Below are 24,328 nucleotides of genomic sequence, written 5' to 3' on the forward strand. Positions count from 1 at the left end.
GAGAGGGAGGGAGGGAGGAGGGAGAGTGTGAGTGGAGGAGGGTCACAGAGAGAGGGAGGGAGACATAGAATCAGAAGCAGGCTCCAGGGTCCGAGCTATCAGCACAGAACCCAGCGTGGGATCGAACCCATGAACTCTGAGATCATGATCTGAGCTGAAGTCGGCCACTTATTTGACTGAGCCACCCAGGCACCCCTCAGATTTCCTTTGACAGATGAAACTGAAATCCTCTTTAGCCTCTCTTCAGTATTGTTCTTTATATCTATTCTCTTTCAAGAAGCAAACATTGTAATGCATGTAGTAACTTTTCACTTTGCTTTTAATTTTGAAATACACATAAGTACTTATAACTAAGTACTACTTTATATTTTATGCACAAATGCTTTATTTTACTGCACTTCAATTAAAAAAGTTTTTTTAAATGCTTATTTATTTTTGAGAGAGAGAAAGAGAGAGGCAGAGTGCAAGCGGGGGAGGAGCAGAGGGAGAGGGAGTCACAGAATCCGAAGCAGGCTCCAGGCTCTGAGCTGACAGAGCCCAAAGCAGGGCTCAAACCCACAAATGTGAGATCATGACCTGAGCCGAAGTTGGACACTTAACTGACAGCTTCCAGGTGCTCCTGCGCTTGTAGTTTTTATTCAACATTTTGAGATGGTAGGAGTATGTTTAGTTTTGTAAGAAACTACCAAACTGTCATGCTAAATGTCCATACCATTTTACCTTCCCATCAGAAATAAATAAGAGTTCCTGTTGCTATATATATCCTTGCTAACATTTGATATTGTCAGTGTTAATGGATTTGGGCCTTCCATATGGGTATATTGTGGTATCTTATTTTAATGTGAGTTTTTCTGATGTCTTATCATGTGGAGTATCTTTCCATTTGCCTGTTTGCCACCTGTGTATCTTTTTTGATGAGGTGTCTATTAAGGTTTTGGACCCATTTTTAAATTGGGTTTGTTTTCTTATTGTTGAGTTTTAAAAGTTGCTTTGGTTAATAGTCCTTTATCAGATGTGTCTTAGGTATGTTCTGCCAATGTGATGCTTGTTTTCTCATTTTGTTGACCATGCCTTTTGCAGAGCAGAAGTTTTAAACTTAAGTTCAATTTATCACTTATTTCTTTAATGGCTCATGCATTTGCTGTTGTATCTAAGAACTCCTCTCCATACCCAGGGTCATCTGTGTTTTCTCCTATGTTATCTTCTGGAGGTTTTATAGTTTTGCAGGTACTTAGATCTGTGATTTATTTTGAGTTAATTTTTGTGAAGGGAATAAAGTTGTCTCTATGGTTCTTTTTTTCCTCCATGTGGATGTTTATGTCTAACACGTTCTTTGAAAAGATTTTCTTTGCTTCTTTGTATTGCCTTTGCTACTTTGTTAAACATAAGTTGACCATATTTATATGGGTGTTTCTTGGTTCTTTATTCTGTTCCATTGATTTATTCTTTTGCTAATACTACACTGCCTTTTTAAAAATGTTTTATTTTTTTATTATTGAGAGAGAAAGGGCACAAGCAGGGGAGGGGCAGAGAGAGAGAGAGAGGGAGACAGTCTGAAGCAGGCTTTAGGCAGCAAGCTGTCAGCTCAGAACTTGCTGCAGGGCTTGAACCCATGAAGTGCAAGATCATGACCTGAGTCAAAGTCGGACCCTTAACTAACTGAGCCACCCAGGCGCCCCAATACTACATTGTCTTCATCACTAAAGCTTTTTACTATAGTATATAATATACTATTGAAGTTGGTTAGTGCCAGTCATCCAACTTTGTTCTTCAGTATTATGTTGGCTGTTCTAGGTATAGAGTGTAAACTCTCCATATAAAATCAGTCTGTCAGTATACACAAAATAGATGATGTTTTTTAAAATACTTTTTTAAAACATTTATTTATTTTTGAGAAAGGAGACAGGCAGAACGTGAGCAGGGGAGAGGCAGAGAGACAGGGAGACACAGAATCCAGTGCAGGCTCCAGACTTTCAGCTGTCAGCACAAAGCCTGATGCGGGGCTCAGACTCATAAGCAATGAGATCATTGCCTGAGCTGAAGTCAGACGCTTAATCAATAAGCCACCCAGGTGCCCCAATATCCACAAAATAACTTGCTGGGATTTTGATTGGGTTAGCATTGAATCTATAGATCAAGTTGTGAAGAACTGACATCTTGACAATAGTTTTCTATGAATGTGAAATGTCTTTTCATTTAATTGGTTCTTAGGTTTTGTTCATTAGAGTTTTGTAGTTATCCTCATAGAGATATATATATTTTGTTAGACTTATACCTATTTCATTTTTTAAGTGCTAATGTAAATGGTAATGTGTTTTATTTTCAAATTCACCTTGTTCATTACTGTTATATAGGAAAGTAGTTGGTTTTGTATATTAATCTGGTATTCTTAACCTTTGCTATAATTGCTTATTAGTTTCTGACATTTTTTTGTCTTTATTTTAGATTTTCTACATTGTTGATCATGTCATTTGTGAAAAGAGTTTTATTTATTCCTTCCCAGTTTGTATACCTTTCATTTCCTTTTCTTGCCTTGTTAAATTAGTTACAACTTGCAGTATGATATTGACGTGGAATGGTAAGAGGGCACATCCTTATCTTATCCTGATCTTAGTGGAAAAGCTTTGAGGTTGTCAGTATTATGTATGATGTTACCTTTGGAGTTTTGTGGATAGCCTTTATGGAGTTAAGTTTAACCTCCTTAACCACTTTTAAGTGTACAGTTGAATCGTTTCTTTTGAATATGATGTAAAATAGAGATCCCATTTTTTTGCTGCATAAACTAACCTAGTTTCCTCTGCACCATCTGTTAAACATGATGTCTTTTCCCTATTGATGTGTGATACAGATTTCATCTCCTACACAGTTTTGTTCTTTTCTTGTCTTAAAGTAATGAATAAAAGATATCATTCACTAAATAGTAGAAATAGTAAGCATTTAGAATTTTCTCAATTTCAATGAATGCTCCAAAATTTTTATAATTAAAGTATGATATTTGCTTTAGGCTCACATTAGTTGTTTTTTAAATCATGCCAAGGAAGTTTCTCTTCCACTTCTTGTCAAGTATTAGTTTTGTTTAGAAAAGGCAGTTGAATGTTAAATGCTTTTTAAAAAAATTACTTCTCTGTTATTTGTCTCCTTTAAATCTCTTAATATAGTGATATAATTGGAGTTAAAAAATTAATTTATTTTTTAAAGACAGAGCACTAGTGAGGAGAGGCAGAGAGAGAGAGAGAGAGAGAGAGAGAGAGAGAGAGAGAGAGAGAGAGGGAGAGAGAGGGAGAGAGAGGGAGAGAGAGAGAGAAAGAGAAGGAGACACAGAATCTGAAGCAGGCTCCAGGCTCTGAGCTGTTAGCACAAAGCCCAATGCGGGGCTCAAACCCATGAACCGTGAGATCGTGACCTGAGCTGAAGCCGGGTGCTTAACCAACTGAGCCACCCAGGTGCCCCCCACCCCCATTTTTAAAAATTTATTTATTTACAAATGGAGTTCTTTAAACTTGAACTTAATTTCTGTTCCTAGGATAAACCTGCATAGCTATTTTATTGTAGTATTCAGTGAAATTAGATATTTTATTTTTATTTAGCACTTTAGAATTAATTTATTTAGATTGGTCTCTAGTTTTCTTTTCTCATGTTCTAATTTAATTTTGATTTTACCCTTTTCATCTTTTAAAAGAAAAATAAGCTCTGGAACATGGAAATTACATGCTAATTACAAGTTTAGTTGCCTTTGTCTGCAGATCTATTTAGACCCAAGTTTTTCTTTTAAAAAGAATTGTTTTATTGAAGAATAGTGTACACACAGATTCACTATTTTAAAGTAAGATTCACATCATAAATATACAGCTCGCTGGATTCGAATAAACCGAACACACTGTTGTGTTGAGCCCAAATCAAGAAAGAGAGCATTAATGGACTCTACAAACCCTCTTATGTCTTCCTTCAAGGCACCATTACTCTGACCAGGAGTAACTGTTACTCTGATTCCTAGCAACATAGTTCAGTTTCCTGTAAATAGGAATCATTTACAGTAGAACTATATATTTTCTTGTGCTCACATTCTCTCCATGTTATCAGAAGTAGTTGTACGTTATTCTTGGATGTGTGTATTGTACTTTGTAACTGTGCTGTAAACTGTATTAATAGGCATGTGGGTAGTTAGCCATATTTTCCTGTTTTGATTATTCTGCTGTGAATATTTTCTGGTATGTCTTTTGGTGGATATAAAAATCTTGTTACTCAGAGTGTGGCTGGCAGACCAGTAGCATTGATATTACCTGCAGACTTCTTAGAAAGGAGTCTAATGCTCTAACCAAAAGTACTGCATCAAAATGTACATTTTAACAAGATCACCAGGCAATTCCTGTGCACATTACTTTTATAATTGCATGATCTCTAGACGGAAGACTCAACATTGGTGTTTTATAAATGGTTAGTCTTGAGCTACTTGGGATAATGAAGGGGATTAAAAGCTAGGACAGCTGGTAAGCCCTAAATACTGAGAAGTTGTTTTAGAGCCCTTTGCCACAAAGTCTTTCTCATCTTCCCTTACCCTTTTCACCTTGTGTTAAGCAGATCATTTCAGAGGAAGGTTGGAAGATAATAGAGGACTAGAACTCATACTGAAGTCTCATAGTTGTTTTGCTTGTCTTTCAGTATGTGTTTATTGTTTTTTTGTTTTGTTTTGTTTTTAGAGTTCAAAATTTGCTCCTCCCTGGATCTGGTCTAAATATGACTATATATACTATATATTCTTTGGTCATTTGGTGTGAATTGCTTTCATGAATCTAATTTCATTTTAAATGGAGTTTATTTTTATTTCTTTTGATTTGATAAGGTTCAGGGCACTGTAGAAAAATAGCTATGCTCCATCATTTATTTGTATTATGGATTTCTGTACTGATATTTTTCTTACTATGTATTTATTATGTTGGGGAATGAACTGGATAAAACTTATTGATGGCACATAACTAAATGTGAAAGTGAGAGCAGCAATCACTAAAATTACTGCAGAAAAAATAAACAGAATAATTGCTTGTTTCCTCTTGATTAGTGTGCTAAAAGCAAAGAAGGCAAGATGTTTTGTTTTTTAGAACCTTGTATTTTTTTAAATTATTTTTTAAAGTTTTTGTTTTGAGAGTGAGTGACTGTGGGAGGGGCAGAGAGAGAGAGAGAATCCCAAGTAGGCTCTATATGGAGCTCAGATGCAGGGCTTGAATCCCCAAACCATGAGATCACGACAGGAGCAGAAACCAAGAGTCAGACAATTAATTGAGCCAACCAGGCACCCCAGAACCTTCTAGATTTGGACCATCATTTTTAGACTCTGCCTTGAGCTGTTTAAAATTTTTGCATGGTGTTTCCTGTAATTCTTTTAATTTTTTTAAAGTTTATTTATTTTGAGAGGGAAAGAGAGAGGACAGATAGGGTAGGGGTAGAAAGAGAAGGAGAGAAAATTCCATGCAGGCTACATATTGTCAGTGCAGAGCCCTATGTGGGGCTCAAACCCATGAACTGTGAGATCATTACAGTTGAGATCTCACAGATCAAGAGACCCTTAACCGACTGAGCTACCCAGGTGCCCCTCCTGTAATTCTTAAAAATAATTATATATGTCCTATATTTTACTTTTCACATTTCAAAGACTAATGGGGTCTTTTCCAAAATTATTTTTAACTTTGTCCTCTGATTTACCATCTGGATGACAAGGTGTTTCTGATAGATTTTCTGTGGAGGATATGTGCAGGTCTTCAATAAGTAGGTCTTTGAGTCTGATAATTGGGTTCAAATTGAAGTTCAGTCTTCATTATTGGTTGGAGGACCTTGGTGTAGTTATCTAGGTTCTTTAAACTATTTCGTATTTTTAAATATTTATTTATTTTTAACTTTATTTATGTTTGAAAGAGAGAGAAGGAGAGAATTCCGAATAGGCTTCATGCTGTCAGCCCAACATGAGGCTTGAACTCATGAACTGTGAGATCATGACCAGAGCCAAAATCAGGAGTCAGAGGCTTAACCAGCTGAGCCACTCAGGTGCCCATTTTCTCATTAAAAACATTTTTTTAAGTCTTTATTTTACTTTGAAAGAGAGAGACAGTGAGTGAGTGGGGAAGGGGCAGAGAGACAGAGGGAGACAGGCTCCAGGCTCTAGCTGTCAGCACAGAGCCTGATGTGGGGCTCAAACCCCGTGGACTGTGAGATCATGACTTGAGCTGAAGTCAGCCGCTTAACTGACTGAGCCACCCAGGCACCCCTCTCATTTTTTATTAAAAAAAATTTTTTTTAGTGTTTGTTTATTTTTGAGAGAGAGAGAGAGAGAGAGAGAGAGAGAGAGAGAGAGAGAGAGAGAGAGAGAGAGACAAGCATGTGATCACAGATGGGCAGAGACAGAAGGAGACACAGAATCTGAAGCAGACTCCAGGCTCTGAACTGTCAGCACAGAGCCCTATGTGGGGCTCAAACTCAGGAACCTCAAGATCATGACCTTAGCTGAACTCAGACACTCAACCAACCTACTGAGCTACCCAGGTGCTCCCTGTTTTCTCTTTTTTAGAATGAGGGTAATACCTCGTAAGTTAATGAGTGTTAAATAAACTAGTTAATATATATAAAAGCCTAATGTAGTGTAGTGCCTGGTTGTCTGTAGTACTCAGATAATTTTCTTTTGCATGTTTGATAACCATTAGCGGTCCTGAGTTTGACCACTTGTTTTAGTTGTCAGCTAATTTTACTTTGACTGTCATGAACTCTTCGAATTTTAAGGTTTTTTTTTTTATGTTATCTTACTCTTTTTTTTTTTTAATGTCTGCTACTAGTTCAGATCATTTAAATTGTTTCTGAAATAGGTATAGTTTAGTACAGTTTTGGGATGGAAATCCTGCCTTCTTGGCTTATCTCCTATAGGGTCTGATGTTTTGAGATTTTTTACTTCATTTTTTCTAAAAACAAAACAAAACAAAAAAACCTAAAAACCAAACTTGGCAACACCTACCCTCCTTTCTCACAGGGTTGTTATGAGGATAAAGACCAGATGAGATAATGCATGTAAAGTCATTCTGTAAAGTGTAAAGCTCTATACCAATGTCAAATGCTTTTGTTGAAGGAGACAGTACTTGGTGGTGTTTAGATATATTATACTTTATTTTATGTGTCCAGTCATATCATTTTTGGGGAAAGAAATTATATATAATCATAATTTGCTTTTCTCTCCAAACATGGTTGACAATTTATTAAAACAAATGAAGCTATATAAGAATGTAACCATATCAGGTTTTCATATTCAACTTCAAGTGTGGTTGAGGTTTGTGTGATACAGTGTCATAGGAATTTTAGTTAAATAGCTACATGGTTTAGAAAGCTTTCATATTCTATGACCCTTTCTTTACTAAGAGGCTTAATACAGTATAACTAGTACATGTTTAATTAAATTTACTTGACTGGAGTGAAATTTCAGAATACAAAATTCCATGCTTTTCTTAGGAAATGCTGTATTCCTCCCCCACACACTATGGTGATTTTAATTTTTGGCCTCCCATTGTAGTAATTACATTTTTGTCATAGAAGTTGGGAGAAGGTGGATCTAGATGATACAGTACCCAAATGGACATGTATCACAAGGCTCGAAGTATAGCATGAGTCAGATGAAGAGTTATTTGAAATTATAGCAGATGAAGAGAGAGAAAAAAATCAGTAGTGGTGAAGTAATAAAATGTCAAAAGATAGAAGAAATCTTGGGAAGCATATACAGAAATTTCAATTCATTGAGAAAGGATATTTTAGTCTGCTTTTTGAGGGTCAAACAATTCCTGTTGACTTTTAAGAGGTTACAGTTACATATATATATATATATAAACTTTCTTATGTATTTGAGTACCATTGTACTGAAGTCAACTTTATACATTAATTCAAGATGGAAACATGAGTGAATGCCTTATTCTCTTTTCCATTGATGTCTTTGTTTCACTTCTTGGGAACTACCAATCTTAGACCAGTGCTGTTCATTAGAACACTCTGCAAGGATGAAAGAATTCTTTAGGTGCACTGTCTAATGTGACAGCCACAGGTTACATCTGCCTATTGAGTACTTGAACTGTGACTGACTAGTACAACTAAGAAACTGAAATTTTGATATTGCTTAATTTTAATTAACTTAATTTTGAGTTTAAATGGCCACATATGGGTAAGGACTGTAGTATTACACAGCAAAGCTCTAAAATATGAGCCAGCCGAAGCATGGCTATTGTCATCTTGTGTATTTGGGCAGAACCTGGCAAACATTAGAAGCTGTTGTTGAGAGAATTGTTATTATTCCTGTCTGTGGCCTTGTTCTTCTAATGTTGCCTTCTCTTTCTTCTTTACTGTGAGCCAAAAGCTAGGCTACTCCTAGTGTTATTGTAACTGCTACTTCCATGTGGAATCCCTTGAATGTAGTGGCAGTTAGATTTTGAGTAAAGCTTTCTTTGAACTCTACATGATCTGACAGCATTTGAACTTAAATTGGTTACTGCTGCCTGGAATTCAGCTGTTAGGTTACCTGATGAAATGTCTAGCCTAATTGAGAGAGAAGGAAACTGCTAGGAATTGTGATACCGGAACCTAGGAAGGGGATGGACATACAGAAGAGGGATGCGTAGCTTAAGTATTTTTTAGCACTTTTTTATTTTTGGAATTTTTTTTTTTACTGTGTTATATATGTGGAAACTAGTGAGAGTTAAAAATTCAAAGAATAATTGTTACCTTGTGACTTTATTGTAGAATCTTTATTGAAGGCATTTTCGTAAAAAGAAATACCTACTGTATTAAAAATGTCATGTATAATTGTAAAGCTTAATAAATACTTTTAACTACCATCTGTTGAAAAACATTAATATTGTTACACTGCTTTTCCTGTTTCATCCTTTCCAATCCCTATCCTGCATTGGTTGTTTTCTTTTTATTCATTTTTTAATGTAATTTAATTTTTATTTTAAAGAGAGGGAGTACACACATATTTGAGTTGGGGAGAGGGATTGAGGGAGAGAGAGAAAGAATCTCCAGCAGGCTCCACATTCAGCATAGAGCCTCACACGAGACTCAATCCCATCATCCTGGGATCATACCCTGAGCCAAAACCAAGAGTCAGATACTGAACATACTGAGCCACCAGGCACCCTTGTTTTCTTTAAAAACTAAAAACAAACAAACACCAAGAAAATTTGTTACGTTTGTATGTCTCCCTGAACACTATATTTAAGTTTCCTGCTTTGAGTTTTACAAAAATAGTACCTTCCTATATAGTCTTTGTTCTGCATTTTGAAATTTTCACTCAATATTTTTCTTAAGTTTTATCCATGTTGCCAGTTGTTCTAGTCCATTTGTAATCATACTCTTGTATGAATATACTGTACATAGACAGTATATATAATCCTACATAATAAAATATAGGACACATTTACATCTGTAATACTCCTGTGTGATGGTGCCACGTATTTTTATTCTCTCAATGACGCACATATGAGTTTTTTGCTTTCTACTGGTATGAACAAAGCTGCCCATGATTATCCCTTAATTTGCTATATTTATATGTTTTTAAGTCATAAATTGTGTTGAGTTATATACCTATGGAGATCATTTTTTCTTTTTAATATGTTGATGTTGTTAATTACCTTTCGAAGACATTGTGGTGTTAAAATGCTCTTGCATACTGGGTGAAGCCCAAGTTGGTGATAATGCTTATTCAATTTTCTATTGGGTTGTTTTGCTAATAATTGTTTTGGAGATACTGCATTTACTTATAAGAGATTTTCTTCTTTCCTTGTCATATCAAAATTATGATAACTTGGTAGAATAGGTTGGGGAATAATTATGCTGTTTCCTGGAAGGGTTGTAGGAAATCGGAATGATTTGTTCTTTGAGATTTGGTAGAGCTCACCTGTAGAACTATATAGGCATGATATAGAGATTTAAGTATTGATTCATTTTCTATATGACGGTTTGGTTTGTTTAACCACAGGAGAAGTTATATACTTTCAAAAAGTATCTTCTTTTAAAATTAGGATCAAGATTGATGTGTGGTTTCACTATAGTATATGATTTGTGCTTCTTTCCTCACGTCCTTGACTGGTTTTGGTATTAGCAAACTTAAAACTGTTTTCTAGTCAGTCATGTGGTTGAAAAAGGCGATTTCTTTCCTTTGATTTCCATTCTATTAGTTGAGTAAGATTTAGTCACCATTTTTTTTCTTTCAGATAACTACCTTAGATAGGCTACTATGCTGTTTTACTGATTTTTATAATTCTGCTTTTGTCCTGTGGGTGGCACTTTGGAGAGCCTTAAAATTTGTGTACCAGCAGATACTAATTTGGACTTGCTTCGAATGTTAATTGCTTTAGAAATGGATGATGGACCGGTTCGAAGAGATCATTTCATGAGAAGTGGATTTGCTGCTGAGAGGAGTTTGGGAAACCGAGGTAAGTATCCTTGTCTTTCCTTAAATTTCTCAACTGTTGAATGGTAGGATGAATAGAGGCTATTATGGCTGTTGAGTGCAAAGCTACATATGTTATAACTCACTGCATAGTAGACTTTGGGATAATGAGTTTATCATTTTTTCAATTATCAGTGTTCTTTTTTCTTTTTTTTCTTTTTTGGGATAGTAGGAGATAGTTAAGTTGATAAAATAGATTGGAATTAAATTGATAAAATAGACTGGTTAAATGGGTGAAAGATAGTTGCTTTACAGAGCTGCTACTTAATGTGTTTGATTATTGCTTTGCAACAATTTGTATGGGAGGAATGTTTGTAAAAAACTTAATAGATGAGGGTGAGAAGAACTTTTTTTTTTTTTAATTTCTCAGAAGACAGCATGGAAGCATTTATCTTAGGTCATTAATATTAAAAGGTTATTTTCCCAGGCTTGAAACTTTTCAGTGTTATTTTTAGCTCAGCCACTTGATCTGATAATGATACAGCAGAACATTTTCCTACAGTCCATTTTTAGAATTGTTATTAGAATGCTGAACGTATGCTGCTTTATGTTTTTAGTATAGTGCGATAAAATATGAGAACCTCCAATTTATTTAAAAATTCTTATGACCATTTATTTCTTTTATAGGATGCCATAAATAGAGGCTGATTGGTAGTTTTAAATACACAAAACATTTGATCTTGAATTCCTTAGACGTTATTTGAAAAATCTTATTTCTAGGTATTTTTTATTCATTGGAGTCTTAAAGGTGTGGCATTTTATTTGATATTTGGAAAACTTGATTTCTTGTTTAGATTACATAGTTAACATGTGGATATATATTTTGATACAATTTGGAAATGATTCTGTATTTCTAAAATTTTTTTAAGTTTATTTATTGTGAGAGAGGGAGCACATGCGTGGGATGGGGCAGAGAGAGGTGGGAGAGAGAGAACCCCAAGCAGGCTTGGTGCTATCAGTGCAGAACCGAGTATGGGGCTTGAACCCATGAATCGTGAGATCATCATCCAAGCTGCAACCAAGAGTTGGATGCTTAACCATCTGAGCCACCCAGGTGCCCCAATTTATTCTTTAAATACGCACATATATTCTGTTTTTAAAGCCTTCATAGTAAGAAGCATTGATGATTTGGACCAAGTAATCTCGCTAAGAGGTTCAAGTGTGGGTTTAGTTGGTTATTACTAACATTAGAGAAAATATCTTAATATTACACTTAGAAGAATATTTAATACTTGGATTTATTTTCAAATTTTATTTTTGAGTAGATGTTTTTAAATCCCATTTTAGAGTAATTAGGTGATACTTTTTGATGCAAATTTCAAAATACTGAATAAATCTTTTTAAAAGTTTAAATGCCTTATCTTTACCAAAGCCAGAAATGTTTTGAATTAACTGTTTTTAAATTTTCAAGTTCAGAAAGCATATTCATATATCTTGTTAAAGTTTTACATTAGTTGAAGATACTTTTTTTTTTTAATTGAAGTATAGTTGACATACAGTGTTACATTAGTTTCAGGTGTACAATGAAGTGATTCAACAACTGTGTAGGTTATGCTATGCTCACCACAAATGGAACTTCCATCTGTTACTATACAACACTATTAACAGTACCCTGACTGTATTCCCTATGCTGTAGTTTTTCATCTCTGTGACTTACTCATTCCATAACTGGAATCTTGTATCTCTAATGAGAAAGATACTACTGAGACAGTTTTTTAAATTTCATATTTGTTAGGTTGAAAAACACATTAAACTTCTGATCAAAACTCTTGGTTGAATGTTAATACTTAAAGTTATTATTGTACTACATATAATCTTGGGAAGTCATAGACCCATGAATGTAACTCCTTTCCATTATTGTTAACTCAGTATTTTAGTTTCAACCTCTATGATATTTTGTTCTCAGAACTTGCATAGCTAGTAATTTGCTTTTGAAATTGACTCTTAATTGCTTACAGTACAGTATTGATCCCCTTTTTATGTTCTGTAAAGTATGGTCTGAATAGCTTTAACTTCTTGAAGCATACACATCTTTAGAGTCTGATGGAAATATGGATAGTTGCTTATATACAGTTTTGCACGTGGCTTTGGAAGTTTTGGAGATCCTTTAACTTTCCTGTATTAGGATATTATACAGATAGGTAGGACACAATTTATGAAGACCATAGGATATTCTAATTTTTCTAGTGAGAGTATAAAATGGCAGTTTATGTTGTTTTGGATGTCTTTTGTTCTAGTGTTTTGTTTTAAATAACCATGCTTCTTGTGACAGTACTTCTGTCCTCAAAATTATTAACCTCGTGATAGAGAAACACATGGAAAGAAATAGTGTGCTGTGGGAATGTGGAAACAGGATTGATGATGACTGTGACTGGAGGTCTGAAAAGACTTTGTGGAGGAGGTACCCTTTGAACTGGGGTTTTGAAGTGTGAAAAGAATTTTGATAGGAAAAAGAAGGAAAACGGAATGCCTTGCTGAAGAATATTGGTAGGAAAATAGGAAAGCAGGGAATGCCATGCTGAAAAAACAGTGTACAGGAAGGTACAAAGTATTAGAAGGTCACAGTGTGGAGTATGGGACATTGTTTGGTGTGAATTAAAATGTTGAGTGCTGAGAGTTGTGTGGTGGGACATAAAGCTCACAAAGAAATATGAGTAAAGGCCCTGGAGGAGTGGAGAGGTGATAAGGGGAGTGGGAGTCACAGCTTTCATTTCTTTATTCCCTTGTTAGTTCCTAATTTGAATTCTAAAAGTGGAAAATTGAGAAGTTTAAATGCTAACAGAATAAATAAGTAATATATAAAAAACAGGACAAGAATATACAATGTTCAGTAGCAGCAACCTTCCTACAGGGGCATAAGTATAAATAAATAGCTGGCTCTGTACTGGGTGAGGTTTCAATACACAGAAAATCACAGACAGTTGCATTTCCTGATTCAAAGGAAAAATCAGTTGTGAAATAACAACTAATAGAAAGCTGTGTTTCGCCAGTAGTGTATTACAGTTTTACTTTGATATTATACCTTGAGTTCTTAATAAGAAATGGAAGGATACTATATCTAAAGTTCTTATACTTCTTTCTTCCTATCTTTGGAAGTCCCTTTACCCTAAAGATTCTTTTAAGTTAAGGTCATCTGGGTGCCTCAGTTGGTGAAGTATCCAGCTTTGCCTCAGGTCACGATTGATCCCTGTTTGGGAGTTTAACCCCCACCCCCACACCCCTGATGACAGCTCAGAGCCTGGGGCCTGCTTCAGATTCTGTGTCTCCCTGTCTCTTGGCCCCTCCCCTCTTAAACTCTGTTTCTCTTTCAAAAATAAGTAAACATTAAAACAAATTTTTTAAATTAAATTTACTTGGGGCGCCTGGGTGGCTCAGTCAGTTGAGTATCCAACTTCAGCTCAGGTCATGATCTCACAGTTCGTGAGTTTGAGCCCCGCATCAGGCTCTGTGCTGACAGGTAGCTCAGAGCCTGGAGCCTGCTTTAGATTCTGTGTCTCCCTCTCTCTCTGCCCCTCCCCTGCTTATACTGTCTTTCTCTCTCGAAAATAAATAAAAGCATTAAAATTTTTTTAATTAACTTAAAAATTCATTTATGTAAAGATTTTTTTTTTTTAAGAGACAGGGAGAGCGCATAAGCAGGGGAGGGGCAGAGAAAAGGGGATACAGAATCCCAGGTAGGCTTGGCACCATCAGCACAGAACCACATGTGGGGCTTAAACCCACAAACCACAAGATCATAACCTGAGCTAAGATCAAGAGTGGGTCACTCAACTAACTGCACCGCCTAGGAGCCCCTGAAGATTAAAAAAAAATTTTTTTAAATGTTTGTTTAGTTTGAGAGAGAGAGAGAGAGAGAGAGAGACAGACAGAGACAAGGGCTGTGGCGGGGCAGAGAGGGAAACACAGAATCAGAAGCAGGCTCCAGGCTCTGAGCTGTCAGCACAGAGCCCGATGGGGGCTCAGACTCAGGCAGTGAGATCATGACCTGAGCCGAAGTCGGATGTTTAACTGAGTGAGCTACCCAAGTGCCCCTGAAGATTTTATCGTAATTTTTACATGCAATGTGGGGCTTGAATTTCCAACCCTGAGGTCAAGAGTTGCATACTCTACCGAAGGAGCCAGCAAGGTGCTCTCCTTTTTTTTTTTTTTTTAAGATTTTATTTTTAAGCAATCCCAAAGAGTCATTTGATTTCTAGTCTTTCATGACACAGTTTTATGTTGTAAAGAGTTTTAACTCTATCTGAATTTTCAGATGCTGGCGAGTCTAATAAAAGGGAGAATACAACCACAATGGGTGGCTTTGGAGTTGGAAAGAGTTTCGGAAACAGAGGTAAACTGTTTATGGTATCTTTAATCACAGTCTGAGTGAGCCTGGTTTTTATTCCTGTACTCACAACTCCCTTCCCCTGTGTCCCCCAACAAGAGATCTATCTTATATACTTCAAAAGATAAATTTGAGTTGAGCAAAGAATCAGTAGAAGCATTGAGGTTACATTTTTTTTTTTCCTGAAAAACTTTAAAAACTACCTATCAGAACTGGAGCAGAACTTAAGATCAAGACTGATAATGTGAAGATGGACGACTTTCCCAAGCATTTTGCAAACCAGGCAGTTGAGGAGGTTGAATGTTGGGAAGGGTCAGTTGTGGAGGGCAGCAGATAGAATATAGTCCTTTTATGAATCAACCTGAAAGATTGCAAATCCTGAAATGAACTAAATAACTCAAAACTTAGGTTTTGTGGAATATGCTATTTCTGTATAGATTATCTTTGTTTTGAAATATCTTTTCAAGGAAAAACTCTTTTGTCATCTAATTACATGTTGAGGCATTGGGGTACTTAACTTTTAAATCATAATTGTGTATTCGATTTCTGTGTTAAAAGGGCTGTTGGCATTTAAGTGAGATTTTAAGGCCTGAAAAATTAAGTATCTTTATATATGTATGTTCTGCTTGTAAATTTAATATCTGTCAAACAGTAACTGATTAGTTTCCATAAGGCAGAAGCCATAATTTAATATATTTAATATTTTATAATTTTGCTTAAATGCAGATTGACAGGCATCTTATATTGATATTTAATTTTAAGGTATATTATTCCATGAAAGTCTTTGCACTAAAGATAATATTATTAAGATTCACCATTTAAAAATATTACTGATCCTTTTAAAATTACTTTTAGACACGTCTGTATATTTGAGAGATACATAAATCTAGATACAGGTTTTTATTATATGAGAAATTTGAAATCAGAGCCAAATGAAAGATGTAAAAAAAAAAAAACTTTTTGTAAACAAAAAATGTTAGAAGAATTTTCTTATTACAAAGATGGGAAAATCACTGGTTATTGGATTATAATTGAGTAATATTGTCCTCTGGCAGATGAAGGGATTGGCTTAGAAGGTCTTTAAATTTTTGATATTTTGAATAGGAAGTATGTAGTGTGTTATGTTGATAGTTTCCCCTATTTGACTATATAATATAGAGGAATATATGACATCTGAGATGCATACTATAACATTGGCTGAAATTTTACCTTAGTTAATTGATACAAGGCAGAGATTGTTATCCAATTCATGAGAGTTTTTATTCAGCATTTATATTTATAGTTCTTGTGGTTTATACTTTGTTAAAGTGGCATCAAAACAAGTAGTAATTGTTTTTTTTTTCTTTGTTTTTTGGTTTGTTTGCCATAGAGATACAGGTAATTGTTTTTAAAAATTTGCAAGTTTAATTTTCTATTTTGTATAGGTTTTTCAAATAACAAGTTTGAAGAAGGTGATAGCTCTGGTTTCTGGAGAGGTAAGTTTAATTTTTTTTGTAGTCACTTTTAAAATTTAATGCTCAGAGTACATGCTAAAGAGAGACTAAGAGTAAGTGTTATAGTCTTTTCCAGTTCTAATTTATTCAAGCCCAGTTCCATACAGCATTTATAGCCAGAACCCTGACCAAGAATTCAGGCATCGTAGTTTGGCCTATTGCCACTTGCCTTAGTTAGTCTATGAGTGAGTGAGCAAACCAACTTCTGAATGGTTTGCTATCTTAAGAAAAAGGGGATAAAAAGTTCCATGTCCATATATACATACAGTTTGGGACATGCAGATCCCTATTCAGACTTAGATAATTCTTGACAGTGGAAAAAGATTCATGAGAATGTAGATGACTGCTGATATCAAGACTTTCTATCAAAGTACTGACACACTGGTTTGGAGGAGTAAAGAGAATGATGAGAGGTGAGTAGTGTTACCAGAAGATAGATAATATAATACTACTTTCCTAGGAAAACCTGATTAGGTAGATTTGGGTGAGGCCTTGGAACCTGTATTTAAAAAGCATCCCTAGTGATCCTGAAACTTTTTGTAAGGTAATCATGACATAATAAATTTTGGAGTTGAAGACTTTGTTTCCTGGCTCTGCTTTGAATGACTTAGAGAAAGTTGCTTAATTTCTTAGAGCCACAATTTGCTGTTCTGTAAAATGGAGGCCATCATATTAAAAGGTTATTAGGCAGATTTAATGAAAATGTGTATGAAAATATGGATCACCTTAAAACCCATTTGGAATTAGATGGGGTTTTAATATATCCAATAGGACTGTATTCTTTAACTGCTGTCATTCTCATCCTCCCTAATTCTCTCTGCATTTTTTCATATCTTAATCAAATGAAAATGTACTAACACAGAAGTAATTTTTGACAAAAGAAAAAAATAATTTCTATTCCTTTCCATTTCTGTTTTACCTAATCTGCCATTTTAAAATCAGTTAATATTTCAAAATAATGTTCACTTAACCAATTTGCACTTTTGAGCACAAATTCCAGTTTCTCCTGGCACCTGAGAGAACTTCTTTCCTCCAGAATGGTCTGCTTTCTTCCCTTTGGTCTACTTTCTTTTGTTCTCAAGCTTAGTTCCCCTAAAAAAAAAAACTCTACCAAAAAACCCCGAATAATATATATGGACTTTTATTTATTTATTTATTTTTATAGTTTATTGTCAAGTTGGTTTCCATATAACACCCAGTGCTAATCCCAACAAGTGCCCTCCTCCATGCCCATCACCTATTTTATCCTCTCCCCCACCCCCATCAACCCTCACTTCTCAGTATTTAAGAGTCTCTTAGGTTTGCTTCCTTCCCTCTCCTTAACTATTTTTTTTCCTTCCCCTCCCCTATGGTCCTCTGTTAAGTTTCTCCTGTTTCACATGTGAGTGTAAACATATGGTATCTGTCTTTCTCTGCCTGACTTAGACTTCCTTCACTTAGCATAACACCCTCAAGTTCCATCCACTTTGCTACAAATGGCCAGATTTCATTTATTGCCATGTAGTATTCCATTGTGTGTGTGTGTGTGTGTGTGTGTGTGTGTGTGTATAAATCATCTTGATTTATTCGTCAGTTGATGGACAGTGAGGCTGTTTCCATGATTTGGCTATTGTTGAAAGTGCTGCTATGAACGTTGGGGTACATGTGCTTTTATGCATCAGCACTCCTGTATCCCTTGGGTAAGTCCCTACCAGTGCTATTGCTGGATCATAGGGGAGTTCTATTGTGAATTTTCTGAGGAACCTCCACACTGTGTTCCAAAGCAGCTGCACCAGTTTACAGTCCCACCAACAGTGTAGGAGGGGGCCTGTTTCTCCAAATCCTCGCCAGCATCTGTAGTTTCCTGATTTGTTCATCTTAGGCACTCTGACCGGTGTGAGGTGGTATCTCAGTTCGTTTTGATTTGTATTTCCCTGATGATGAGTGACATTAAGCATCATTTCTTGTGTCTCTTGGCCATCTGGATGTCCTCTTTAGAGAAGTGTCTGTTCATGTCTTCTGCCCTATATATGTGGATTGATTTCTTTGGTTCTTACAGTTGTTGGCAAGCCCAGGAACAGATTTTAATATCATGATAGAAGCTTTTATTCTGTACATAAATTAATAGCATTGTGGTTATTTTCCATGCAGTCTTGTTTCCTCCAGCTGGTATAATGTGGTGATAAGGAACTTTGATTTTGGATTTGGATACCCTAGACTTTCTTCCTCTCAGTTGTGTTATCTTGACAAAACATACTTCTCTGTATTTCATTCTTTCTACTGATAAAAGAGGATAATGCCCATTTCATAAGGTTTTTGTGAAGATTTAAAAAGTACATATTATTCATTTAGAACAGTGCTAGACCATACTGAATTCTATGTTAGTACTAATACTTTTTAATAATTTTATGTATTACATATTTTTATAAAAATAGTATATATTTGGTATATTTGCATACTAATAATATTTATATATTTGATATATTTTATATAATCAATGTAGTATGTGTTATTTATGTTTATGTGTTTAATGTGTTTTATATTTTGTGTATGTTACATATTTTTTTATATAGTCAATAATTTTTATGTAATTAATAATATAATATGGTTTTAGCTGATGTTGGGATAACGTCTTTTTTTTTTTTTTTGCCCTTGGTTTTATTTTCTGACTCTACAGAAATTTTTTAAAATAACTTTTTATTTTGAAATAATATGAGACTTATAACAAGTTAGATAAAGGGTACAGTGTGTTTCCATCACCCCCTCTGGTAATATATTTGTGCCCTTCACCCAACTTCTCCTAATGTCATTAGCTTATTTTAATTCCCAGTGTGGTAAAAATATAGGTTTGTTTTAGGGGAATACTTTGACAAAATAATGTGAGATTTCTTTCTCCTTATCACTTCTCAAATTCACAGGTGGTTTTTGTTTTTGTTATTTTTTAATGTAAGGCAATAAGTGTTAGCTGTCATCATTATTCCAGGGCCTGCTAACCTTTCCAAAATTCCTTCCTTCCTGTTAGGCTCTCTTGTAATATTAAATCCTACTTTTCAGAAAGTTGTCTGGATGTTAGATGGCTCTTTAGGAATATTTGTTAGTTGTTGACTTCACTTCAAGTAGGAGCCTGCCACAAGAGCTTTGGGTCATTTATTAAACAATATTAATTGTTAAATAGATTAGTACTTTTGCAAGACACTTAACTGATAGGTTCTAAGCTGTCTAGCTGCTTGATGGCATTACTGTGACTTAAAGTTCTCAGATTTTAAACATTTAATGACATGTATAAAGATTTCTTGAAACCATTTTTGTATCTCAAATGTGGCTTTGTTGGAATTTTCTAGAAAGATTTTAGTAAAGTTATTACTAAAAGTCATTAGTAATGTGTTTTTAAATTTTGGAAAATTAATTGATCATTTGTTCTTCTCACCTATACTTTCAAAATAAAATCTCTGGGGGTGGGTTCTAGGAATTTCCTTTTAAGAACTTTCTAGCTTATTCTTCGGCAGCCTTCAGTGTAGTTATTGTCTGTTTAGAAACTGTGGTAATGTTATTTGATAATGCCATTAAAAACAAAAACGACAGGGTATCCCCAAATTCTTTCATTAGGATGATTGAGGAAAAGTTGGCATACTAAAAAAAAAAAAAAAAACCCTCGAATGTCTGAGGTGTATTAAGAAAGACAAATGATGGATGGCATTGTTAAAAAAAATAGTCATGTATTTCTAGTGGCCTGTGGTATACATTTAACAATCAATTGACTCAGAGATACCTAACCTATTAAGTTAACCATTACTCATACTGAAATTTTGAAACTCCTTTTTTTGGCCTGTGTATGGCACTTGGCAAATAGTGAGTTCTCAATTATATGCTTAACATTTAACGTTTATATATATTAAATGATTTGTATAGAGAGTTGACTGAATAATATCTTTGTATTTCTGTTGCTAAAATTATTTCAAGAATTAAAATGTTATTTTAATTTAAGAAAATATTTTTTTCACTAATTTATCCTGTGATAATGCTATCTAGATATTTCACCTTTAAAGTTATTTAGATGTTATTCACATGTTAAATTTTTATTCAAGAATCTCATAATGACTGTGAAGATAATCAAACACGGACCAGAGGGTTTTCCAAGAGAGGCGGTAAGGACCATAATTTGGAACAGTTTGTACTTAAACTTTCTAATGTCATTGACTTTCTTTCTCTGAAGGTCTCCAGGATGTGCTATGAAATACAGAATAGGGACTGTGAGTTCTAGTCATTCACAATATATATGAACTGGGATGTCTTTGTCTTTGAATGGATTATTTGGAGATGTGGGAGAGGAAAGAAATTGTAGATTACTTTTTGTTCATGTCTGGTAGTGCTCTATCATACTCTGCTAATCCTGCCTCTTAGAAAGTTGAGGTGAGATGGTATACACATTACCATGCTTAATTCTTGATAATCATTTATGGGTAGACATCTTGAAAGAGCAAAAATAAAACTCACAACACATAGTGAACTTACAAAATGGTTAAAAATTTTAAATCTCCTTATATTAAAAGAGTTTATTCTTAGGAACTATATAACAATCAGATACATTAGTGTTTTTACTGTAACTTGGGAACATCATTTTCCCTTGCCAATTAAATAGTCATTGATTGTTTCCTTTGGAGCGCGGAAGCTTTTTATCTTGATGAGGTCCCAATAGTTCATTTTTGTTCTCGATTCCCTTGCCTTTGGGGACGTGTTGAGTAGGAAGTTGCTGCGATTGAGGTCAAGGAGGTTATTTCCTGCTTTCTCCTCTAGGTGTCCTCACATTCAGGTCCTTTATCCATTTTGAGTTTATTTTTGTGAATGGTGTAAGAAGGTGGTCTAGTTTCATCCTTCTGCCTGTTGCTGTCCAGTTCTCCCAGCACCACCTGCGAAAGAGGCTGTCTTTTTTCCATTGGATACTCTTTCCTGTTTTGTCAAAGATTAATTGGCCATATACTTGTGGGTCTAGTTCTGGGCTCTCTATCCTATTTTATGGGTCTATGTGTCTGTTTTTGTGCCAATACCATACTGTCTTGATGACAGCTTTGTAGTAGAGGCAAAAGTCTGGGATTGTGATGCCTCCCATTTTGGTTTTCATCTTCAATATTACTTTGGCTGTTCGGGGTTTTATATACGTTGGAGTGAAACTGCAAAATTGTTTTCTACAGCAGCTGCATCAATTTACATTCCTTTCAACAATGTAGGAGTGTCCCAACTTCTCTGTATCTTACCAATCTTTGTTATTATGTGTCTTTTTTTGGTAGTAGTGATCCTTGTGGGTGTAAAATGGTATTTCATTATGGTTTTGATTGGCGTTTCCTGATAACTGTCCTACAACATTTGCCCTTTTATGTCTGGCCTAATTTGCTTAGCATAATGTTTTCATTGTTTGTTCATGTTGTAGCCTGTATCACAACAGAGAACATTTCTTTTTATGGCTGCATAATTATCCATTGTTTATATAATATCCTCTTACGTTCCTGTGAACATTCATATATGTTTATCTGTTTGAGTCCTTGTTTTTCCATCTGTGGAATATATGTCTAGAAGTGGAATTACCAGGAGATGGGATTGAAGTAAGTTGAAATATGCCACAGAGTTCACCTTTCTTACTGAGAATAACTTAAAATATTCTCTGGGTTACTGCAAGTCTGATTAACTTTAATTTTGGGGAAAAATGTGTATTCTGACAACTTTTGTCCATTTTTTTCTTTTTTGGATTAGCAGAATTTGCAGTTTCTTATTTTGCCATTTTTGTTGATGTCAGTGATCCATATCATTTAAAATTTTTCACTTTGTTTGCTAGTATATAGAAATAGAATTTATATATTGAAGCTTGAGTGACCTCTCTAAATTTATGGTAAGTACTTTTTTAAATGAAGAAAGGTGTTTATATTTGTTTTATCCAAAGTTTAAATTATTTATAAGCTTATTCCTTTTTGAAGATTGTTACCAGACATCGTTAAGAGCTGCAAGAGTTTGTTGGCTGTCTCTTATGGAATGCAGAATGCACCTCATGGATGCATGGATATATTCAAAAATATATTAATGTTATTTTATGAAAAGTGACTTTTAAAGTGGTAAATTTTGAAATATTTAAATAACTCAGAAAAGCACAGAATATTCTATTATAAACACTTGGAATACTACCACTTGGAATTAACAGGAACATTTTATACATGTGTATTTCATATATTAAAAAATGACATAATTGTGATTATTGTGTGTATTGAAATTGCAAAAGTATGAAGATAAAAATATTTAGACCTATCAGAGAAAACAGATTAATCCACCTGTAAAAGAGCAATAGCTTGATAACAGAACTTTTGTATTTTTTTTCCAATAAAGGTAGACATCAGAATAGAGTAGAATTTAGAATTCTGGGAAGAATACTTGTGAATCCAAACTGATATATCCAGAAAATTTAGGTATTAGAAATAATACTATTGAGATAAAACAGTGCTTAACACCATCAGACCACTGAGGAAAGTACTAAATCATAAAAGTTAGTAGGTGGAAACTGAATGCAACAAGAAGTAGGAAGCAATGATGAGCAAAACTAAATAAATACACATTTTAAAAATGCTAAGGCATCTTGATAAACTTAAATAAGTATTGATTGTAGAAGATAGTAATAATGGTTATTAGGGGTTTTAGAAACAAGAAAGAACTAAGATACTAGCAAATGAAAAGAATTTAGTTCTTTGTCATCTCAGTAGGAAAGAGAATGGATTGAAACTAATTTCAGGATTTCTTAAAAATGGTAAAATTGAAGGATGATAGGAAGAAGTACATAATGTATAACAGCATCTAGAAGGAAATCCAATAGAAGGGTAGGACTTTTTAGCAAGTAGAAAATAATTTAAATTATTTCTTTTTTATTAAAAATTTTTTTATTAAAAATTTGTTTTTGATGTTTACTTTTGAGAGGGTGAGAGAGCACAAGCAGAGGAGGGACAGAGAGAGGAAGACAGAATCTGAAGTAGGCTTCAGGCTTAAGGCACCTCATTCTTTTACATATTCTTTTACACATTCTTTTACAGCATCTAGAAAAAGATGTAATTTTACCATCCGTTAAGGCCAAAAGGAAGTCTCAAGAGATGCTGTACACTTTATCATATGCTATGTCGTCTTATTAAAGTATTCTGAAAATAGAAATCTATAACGAAAAACCTAACCATTGTGGTTTGGAAATTGAATTTCTGAAGATTCGTATGGAATCTGAATGGACAGTAAAAACATTAAAACTTAAGGGATACAGCTAAAGCAGCTGACTGTGGGGTACCTCGGTGGCTTAATCTGTTAAGCAGCTGACTTCAGCTCAGGTCATGATCTCACAGTTCGTGGGTTTGAGCCCCGTGTCATGCTCTGTGCTGGCAGCTCAGAGCCTGCTTCTGATTCGGTGTCTCCCTCTCTCTGACTCTCCCCCGTTCATACTCTGTGTCTCTCTCAAAAATAAATTAAAAACATTAAAAATAATAAAGCAGCTGACTTTTTGAAGAATGTTGGTAGTCTTCAATGTGTTGAGTAGGAAATGTGTTCAATTTAAGTAAAAAAGAAAATTCAGTAGAAGGAAGTTAAAAAGAGACATGAATGAAACAGATAAAATGGAGTGTTATTCAGCACTAAAAGTGAATGAAGTATGCAACAGCAAAATGTTGACTAAAAGAAGCAAGACGAAAAATATATTCTATACTGTTTCATTATATAAAGCTCAAACACAAAACTGAACAATATGTTGCATAAAGAAATGCACATAGTTGGTAAAATTAAAGGCAAGAAAATGAAAAACAATTCAGGATACTGGTTGAGGAAGGGAGTAACATAGGGTAAAAGACTACACATGGGCTCCATAGGTGTTGGGAACATTTTTAGGTTTTTAGGGTCTTTTTTTTAAATGCTTATTTATTTTTGAGAGCAAACATAGGCTGGGGAGGGACAGAGAAAGAAAGAGGACAGAAGATCTGAAGCATGCTCCACTCTGTCAATGCAGAATCCAACTTGGGTCTTGAACCCACAAACTTTGAGACCATGACCTGAGCA

The 24,328-nt window shown here is 34.7% G+C and overlaps 1 protein-coding gene across 3 annotated transcripts in view; it reads left to right on the forward strand.

Moving 5' to 3' along the window:
• Positions 1–24,328, forward strand: part of DDX4 (DEAD-box helicase 4) — a 69,421-nt gene that overhangs the window by 13,942 nt on the left and 31,151 nt on the right. For all 3 annotated transcript variants that reach the window (XM_029941331.1, XM_029941332.1, XM_029941333.1), the window contains exons 4-7: positions 10,374–10,451; positions 14,721–14,798; positions 16,217–16,267; positions 20,350–20,409. In XM_029941331.1, coding sequence (XP_029797191.1) covers positions 10,374–10,451; positions 14,721–14,798; positions 16,217–16,267; positions 20,350–20,409 — 267 coding nt within the window. The remainder of the gene's footprint in view (positions 1–10,373; positions 10,452–14,720; positions 14,799–16,216; positions 16,268–20,349; positions 20,410–24,328) is intronic.

Source organism: Suricata suricatta, chromosome 6 (genome assembly GCF_006229205.1).
Source record: "Suricata suricatta isolate VVHF042 chromosome 6, meerkat_22Aug2017_6uvM2_HiC, whole genome shotgun sequence".
NCBI classification, from domain to species: Eukaryota; Metazoa; Chordata; class Mammalia; order Carnivora; family Herpestidae; genus Suricata; species Suricata suricatta.